Genomic DNA, 7,336 nt, shown 5'->3' with positions numbered 1-7,336 from the left:
GGTGCAGATAACTGAGGTGGATGAGGTTTGGCAGAAGATATGGGAATGGCAAGGTCCTAGAAGAATACAGGTATATTTATGGTTATTAACAAATGATTTTTTATTGACTTCTGTGCGTAGGGAGAAAATTCTTGGGACCTATCTTGTCTGCTTTCGATGTGGAGCTGCAGGGCAAGAACTCGTGTGTGCAGAAAAGGTAACAAATTTCTTCTCCCTGCCTTTACATGATTGGGTTCTGATAAATTTGCAGAAAGAGCATAAATTAGATAAAGGGTGGAACTTGATCTTCGCAATATCGATCTAGTATCTCTGGACTTGGAGAAGCTCACAACTGTTCGAGAATGGTTTCTGCTAGCCATCTGAACCTGAACCAATAATCAGAAAGTTTGCTAGGGAAGTGAAGGGGGTAAGGAAGATGAATGGTATGGAAGTCAGTGCTATTGTTGCTAATATAAAGTGGAAAAAACCAAAAGAGGGATGGATAGAATTAAATATTAATGGGGCTGTACAAGGGAGTGAAGGGGAAGCTAGCTGTGATGGCTTATTTAGAAATAAAGATGGTAAATGGGTAGGGGGATTTGCAAGGAAAGTGGGGAGATGCTCGGTGGAAAAAGCGTAAATGTGGGGAATACTTATAGGTGTCATGCTTCTAAATCAAATAGAAGGGAATGCTGTCATCATTGAAACTGATTCATGGATAGCTGTCCAAAAAAAGAAGCTAATGATATATATATATATATATGGAGAGGAAAATCATTTCACAAGGTGCATAAAGCATATTATTGGGAATAGATGGCTAGTGAAGGTGGTTCACACTTTTGGAAAGGCAATACATGCACAGATTGGCTGGCCAAATGGGGATACATGCAATCCTACTCGGTTCACTTGTTACAGGATCCTCCTGATGGGCTGCTAGCTAGAACTACTAAACAGAGACGAGAGTGGCTGGTCAAGCCAGAGAATTTTGAATATTTAGTTTGTCTGTTTGGGCTTTGCCCTGTTTTGTACCAAGAAAAAAAAAGAAGTTTGAGATGTGTCTAACCAAATGCTTTAAACCATTTTGATGAAGGAGACTATTCTTAAACATACTCAATATACAAAGTTTAACAGAAAATACACATGAAGTTTGGTGGAATCCAATATCATTACACAATTACGTACATAAACTCAAACCGTACTTAGTAATATCTTAGAAATTAAACACACATGATATTAAATAAGGTACAATCAAAATCAAGTTTAATTTATAAATTTAAAAATTGAAGCCATTAAATGTTGGCTTTCTTATCTGCAGGCATGTTCGCATTTAAAGGTGGATGAAATGATATATTCATTCTTCAAAGAATTGAAACATGCTTGATCCAATTGAAGCAATGGAAGAAACCATTTTTATAGGAAGAAGAAGACTAGAAAGTGATGATCTCGACGGCCGCAGATGAGGAGGCAGCGGTTGGGACGATGGAACTTGATATTGAGGTGGATAATGAGGTAGTAGCAATGGCGGAGGAAAAGGATATAGAGGTGAATAATATTGATGTGGCGGCGGCGATGGATATGCAGACAATAGATAATGAGGCAGTGACGATGGATATGAAGGCAGACAATGTGGCGGCGGCTGCGGTGGAGGATATAGAGGTGGATGATTGAAAACAAGGGGAGGCCAGTATGACAAAGTTGGATTTGCAGAAAAATTATGTGAAGCATAGGAATATTGTGGATAATTTTGCGTTGGCAATCTTTCCAAAGAGGATGGATTGTTCTGCATGCAATGACAAAATTGATCACTTCAAATGTTCAAGGCTAATTACAAGTCATTTTGTAACAATCTTAGCCAAACATTTTACATAGAGATTTTTTATTATTACTCCAAATATGAGATCTGTAAATATTTATGATTTTTATTTTTGTCAATTCTTTAAAGTACTTACCTGTTCTTTATTTAGAATGGTTAAATGTAATTTTGGTCCTATAACTTTATACTTTCTTTGTTAAAAAATACAAGATATTTTTAACCGAATCTCACCTTTTAATAAAGCAGTTACCTATTTTTAAATTAACCATATCTTTTCATATTTATCCCTATTAAATACTCTACAATAAATATAAAGTCATTTATTAACAGAGGCACTTTTGAAAAAAGAGGCAATGATTACACCTCAAAAGATTAAAAATGCCTTATATTTTTTAACATTTAACTCCTCAGAAAATGTTTTACATTTTTAAATGTAGGGAGTAATAAGTTTTAATTTAATCCCTTAATTTTATAAAATATCTTTTCATTCCTCTAACCCTAGCTGGCACCGTTAGTTTCAATGGTTATTTTTTGTGCCAATCTTTATTATTATTTTTAAAAAAATTAAATTTAATATTTTTAAAATTTGAGAATATTTTTTTAATATTTAAAAGTTTAATATAGAAATTTTGTAATGAAAGTATCAGTGTTAAGGTTAAAGGAATGAAAAGACACTTTATAATATAAAAGGATCAAAATAAAATTGTGTAAACTTAAAGAACTAAATGTATGTTTTAAGCATTTAAAATAATAAGTAGAGGACATTTTTCATTTTCAAAATTATTTTTTTCATTCTATCTCCTTTTTTATAAAAAAAGTTTGACATTTTAATATTAAATTTCCAAATACTATTCAAACAACATCTATCATTTAAAACAAATGTTATCTTTTAATTGGCAATACAAAAAAATTATACATACTATACAAACTATACATCTATCTTTTTTTTAATTCATACTATAACTAGTTGACTCATTTGTTTTAAATTTCTACATATATCTAATTTCAAACCAACTAGTTAGTCAGCTTCACGAGCCATGCACCTAATTAATCATATGAAGATTATGCCTTTTCTATAGATTTTGGTAAAATAATAACATGATCAAGTCATAAAAATAATTGTATTGATGTATTCGATTCAATCAAACTTAATTAACATATGATTTACAGCAATATGCATAAAAGATTAATCTAATTAAAGATAATGATCCTGCCTGATAGTTAATTAAGAAAATGTATTTTTCTCTAATTATTATTGCACAGTTTAATCTAACCAACCTTAGATTGGGTTGTGCACTGCAATACAAGTTCTAATTCACCACCAGCAAGATGTCTGCAAAGTAAATTAAAGAAGGAAAATTTTTATCATGTAAAATTCTGCAAAAAAACAAAATCACATAAATATATGACCTACTTAATTACCTATCATTTCCTTTATGAAAGGGACAAGACAATTCTTCAAAACCTTCTGAAACCACTTTCTGCAATTGAATCCTATAAGTGTCGAAATTCCAAAGAGATTAATTAAAATTGAACGAAAAGGGTTCAAAGCTTGGGAAAATACAACTGTTGTCACTATATATTTTTAGCATATTTTGGTATTAGTCCATATGCTTTTTTTTTTTTCGGAGTTCTTACATAATTTAGTTTCATCTGTCTGCTATATATGTTCCTTATTGTCACTAACAAAATTAATTCTGTCGATGTGTACATAACTCTATTAATTAAGATGTATTGAACATTATATGAGCGTAACGTCTACTAACTTTTCTATATATTTGCCCTAACCATTATGTCTTCTTTTTGAATTTGCTTTTACCATCATCACACATTCTGATTTAATTTTCTACTCATATTTATACAACTCATTATAATTTTAATAAGTTAACACAAAAAGTAATAGAATTTATGTGCACGTTAGCCACTGTTAAGTCCTCATGTCATATTTAAAATTATCAGCATTGACATTGCAAAACGATGAAATTGAGAGAAAATTATACCTAAGTCCCACAGAAGAGATTTAATTATCAAGAAATTCCATGAAATACACAAAATACTCTTAAGTCTCACATCCTATGCAGTTACAACTTGATAAAGGGCATTTACAATTAAACAACAGGCTCGCAAAGGAAAATGACAACTTGCAATAGCAAGTTGCAAACATCTTTTGCCAATCTGTAAATGTACAAGATTTAGGACTTGAGAATATTTTGTGCATTTTATAGGACCTCTTGGTAATTAAATATCTTCTATGAGACTGATGTGTAATTCTCCCTAAAACTTAAGAGATTGTGAGAAATTTTTTAAAAAAGGGACTAACATAAAAAACACACTAAAAATATAGGGACAGTTATATTTTTAAAAGTTATTCTTTTTCATCATCATCTTCATTATTTTCCAATGGTGGTCGTTCGAATATTAGGAGAGCCTTAAAACTTCATTCTCTGATTTGGTTGAAAATGAAAAGTGATGATTTTTGTTTTTAAATTCTAGTTAAAATAAAATAGAGAATTTAACGAACAAAAGATTAGCTTAAAAAAAATAGAGAAAAGTATTATTACCTGCCACTGCCCATAAAATCATCGTAAATGAAATTAGTATGAATATTCTTCCAAACCACGAATTTAAGCTCATTTTGGCCTTCAATTAGTGGGAAATCTAACTTATTTGAAAAAGAGCCATTCATTCCTCCATCTGCAACAAAGAGAGATTATAGAGTTCACAAGTCATGAAATCGATAAAACATATTTAGTACAATTTTTTTTACATAAATTTACATTGATTAATTAAGAAAATAAAAAATTACAGTCAACTCTTAAATAAAAAAATTGTTAATTTTTGAACTTATTTTCAAGTCAAACTTTAATATTTACATATAGGTAATTAACTTTTTTACATGGAACTTGTATGTAATTAATTCACCCTTAAAAAAACCGATGTAAAAGATCGCAAATAGTATTTGTATTTCTAATAAATGAAAATGAATTTTGCTACAATGCATTATATTGGTGTAATGTATATGCAAGAGATCCAACAAATTTAAATATAACTAAGAATAAGAGTAATTCACCTTGACTTGGTATTGTAATGTAGGTTTTGCCCATTGAAAACAGACATACAAGGGATCATGGCTCAACGAAACACAATTTGATCCCGAAAGTATGTCTCATCCTACGACTAGAGAGACAGACAAGAGATGAGTTTGATTTTAGGGACATAATAATTAAGGGGAAAAAATGAAAGTATAAAACTAAATAATTAAGAAACATGTAGAAAAATAGGGTTTTATAAGTCATACCAGTAACCTCAAGCTGGTGACCATGGCCATGGTTGATCGATGACGTCATTGATATATATATATATATATGGACCAAGGGGCTAATGAGGAATTGAATATGAATTGATGAAATAAGAAACCTCTTCTACTTCTAAGGGAATTCAAGCTTCTAGATACAACCTCACTACTCAATTATCAGTATATATATAACACGCATGGTTGACTGAATCAATTTCATATTTTCTATAAACGTGTTGGGTCCAGAAAGCTACGTTCAGTGCTTAAGTAATAGGCAATAAATTGCTTTAGCCAGAAAAAAAAAAGGCAAGAAATTGGAATCGACCTGTTAGAAGACTTCGAAGAGTTTAACTATGATTTACAACTAATGCATCTTTATAAAAATTTTCTTATTTATAATAACTCAAATACATGCATGAGGATGATGAAGATGGAGTGAGAAGTACGGGGAAACGATTCAGACAAGTTGTCTAAGATTGTACTGAGACAATTAAGAGCCCGGATTAATATTGGAGAAATGAGGTAAAATATCTCAAGTATAACTTGAAGACTTAATGTAGACTCAAGAAGTTATAGTTGAACCAAGATAAACACTCATACAAGCTTCTCTCTCTCTCTAATCATTTTGGTGATATCGTTCCTACTCTATCTCATTTTATTTACACATTATTTTTTAAAATTTTAAGTAGCCCAATTCACTCCCCTCTTAGGTACTTTTACACACTTTGTGAACGTACTTTGTTTATCCCTATTTTTCATAGCTCAAAATAAATGATTTAAGCTTGGAGAGTTTAAATGGGGTTAAGCATTACCCTTTTAGAGGAGAGTGATTTAGACTTGTTGTTTGGGATTGTACTATGGTAACTAAAGGCCTAGATTAATTTTGGTGGACTTAGTGGAGAAAATCTCAAGTGAAGCTTGGAGACTGGTCGTAAACTCAAGTGGTTGGAACTGAATCAGTATAAATACCCATGAACTTCTCTCACCCTCACTCTCAGCATATTTTGATGACATTGTTCCTTCCCTAATCTCATTTAATTTTAGCATTATTTGTCAAAATTTTTAATTAGCCTAATTCACCCCACAAAAATCACATTTACAAAGTCTTCTAATAGGTCAATTTCAATTTCTTTCCTATTATTTATGCAGTGCATGCATAGCTTTCTGGAGCCAACACTTTGGTAGAAAATCTGAAATTGACTCAATCAACCATGCATTTATGAGTCAATTTCGGATTTTCTATCAGCGTACGTGTTGGGTCTAGAAAGCTAAGTACACTGCTTAAGTAATACGCAAGAAATTGCTTAGGTCAAAAAAGAAACGGCAAGAAATTGGAATTTACATATTAGAAGACTTTTAAGCGTTTAACTAGGATTCTACAATTAACGCATTTTAATAAAAATATCCTATTTATAATAAATCAAATACAAGCATCAAGATGATGAAGATGAAGTACTGATATATATATATATATATATTGGTATCAGTATCATTCTTAATGGTCTATTTTGTTGGCATTCAGGCCAATAATACTTAAATTTAAATTAATAGTATCGTATACTAAATACCTGAAAGGAAAAAAAAAAAGGAGCTTTTAGCCTCATTAATTAACAAGAAAATGATAATTGAGAAAAAATATAGCTTTGAACTATACTTTATTTTTATTGTTACTACAAGGACCCTCATGCATGTGGGAAACTGGAGTACCAAAAACATGAAAGCAATTTTAAAAATATTTAAATTCAAAACACTTATTCAAACCAAATTTTTTTAATTTTAAAAACAGAAAAAATGAAATAGTTTTTTTTATATAAAAAAAAAATCAAACATGTGCTCGAACTCTTAAAAGTCAGTCTTCTAATAAGTTAATTCCAATTGCTTGAGCAGTGTACGTAGAGCTTTCTGGGCCATACACGTTCGTAGAAAATTAAAATTGTTAGTCAGTTCACCATGCATCGTATTTGACTGTTTATATATTGATAATTATTAGTAAATAAAAACAAAGTACAGATCAAAGCTACATTTTTTCTCAATTATCATTTTTTTGGGTGATTGATGAGGCTAAAAGCCCTTTTTTCCCTCAATTATTTAGTACATGATACTATTGGTTTAACTTGAAGTATTATTGGCCTTAATGCCAACTAAATAGACCATTAATAGTGATACCAACACCAAAATATATATAGGGAGAATGGAAGCAAGGGACCCTAGAGGAAAAGGAGCAATAAGGACCCAATATATATGAAGGT

General features: G+C 30.8%; 1 protein-coding gene and 1 long non-coding RNA gene across 2 annotated transcripts; both read right to left on the bottom strand.

Annotated features, from left to right (window-relative positions):
• Window positions 1-1,236: 1,236 nt before the first annotated feature.
• On the bottom strand, window positions 1,237-3,894 carry LOC129302635 (leucine-rich repeat extensin-like protein 1). Its single transcript, XM_054941547.1, has 4 exons — window positions 3,878-3,894; window positions 3,215-3,286; window positions 3,071-3,125; window positions 1,237-1,759 (listed from the first exon to the last, which is right to left on the bottom strand). Exons 1-4 carry the CDS (start codon window positions 3,892-3,894, stop codon window positions 1,331-1,333), a joined length of 573 nt encoding a protein of 190 aa, XP_054797522.1. The 3' UTR covers window positions 1,237-1,330.
• Window positions 3,895-4,352: 458 nt separating this feature from the next.
• LOC129302246 (uncharacterized) lies at window positions 4,353-5,204 on the bottom strand. The gene is made up of 3 exons (XR_008591225.1): window positions 5,091-5,204; window positions 4,863-4,969; window positions 4,353-4,486 (listed from the first exon to the last, which is right to left on the bottom strand). It is a non-coding gene; the product is annotated as an uncharacterized LOC129302246 (long non-coding RNA).
• Between the last annotated feature and the right edge of the window lie 2,132 nt (window positions 5,205-7,336).

The sequence above is a fragment of the Prosopis cineraria genome, unplaced genomic scaffold (assembly GCF_029017545.1).
Source record: "Prosopis cineraria cultivar Desert tree isolate PC_DT_omini unplaced genomic scaffold, ASM2901754v1 PC2, whole genome shotgun sequence".
Taxonomy (NCBI): Eukaryota; Viridiplantae; Streptophyta; class Magnoliopsida; order Fabales; family Fabaceae; genus Prosopis; species Prosopis cineraria.
This window is presented reverse-complemented; position numbering and strand designations above follow the sequence as displayed.

Coding starts and splice junctions, on each gene's coding strand:
- LOC129302635 (XM_054941547.1), bottom strand. Junction 3,126..3,214: donor TTTCATAAAGGAAATGATAG/GTAATTAAGTAG, acceptor TTTACTTTGCAG/ACATCTTGCTGGTGGTGAAT. Junction 1,760..3,070: donor AGTGCACAACCCAATCTAAG/GTTGGTTAGATT, acceptor CATTGCATGCAG/AACAATCCATCCTCTTTGGA.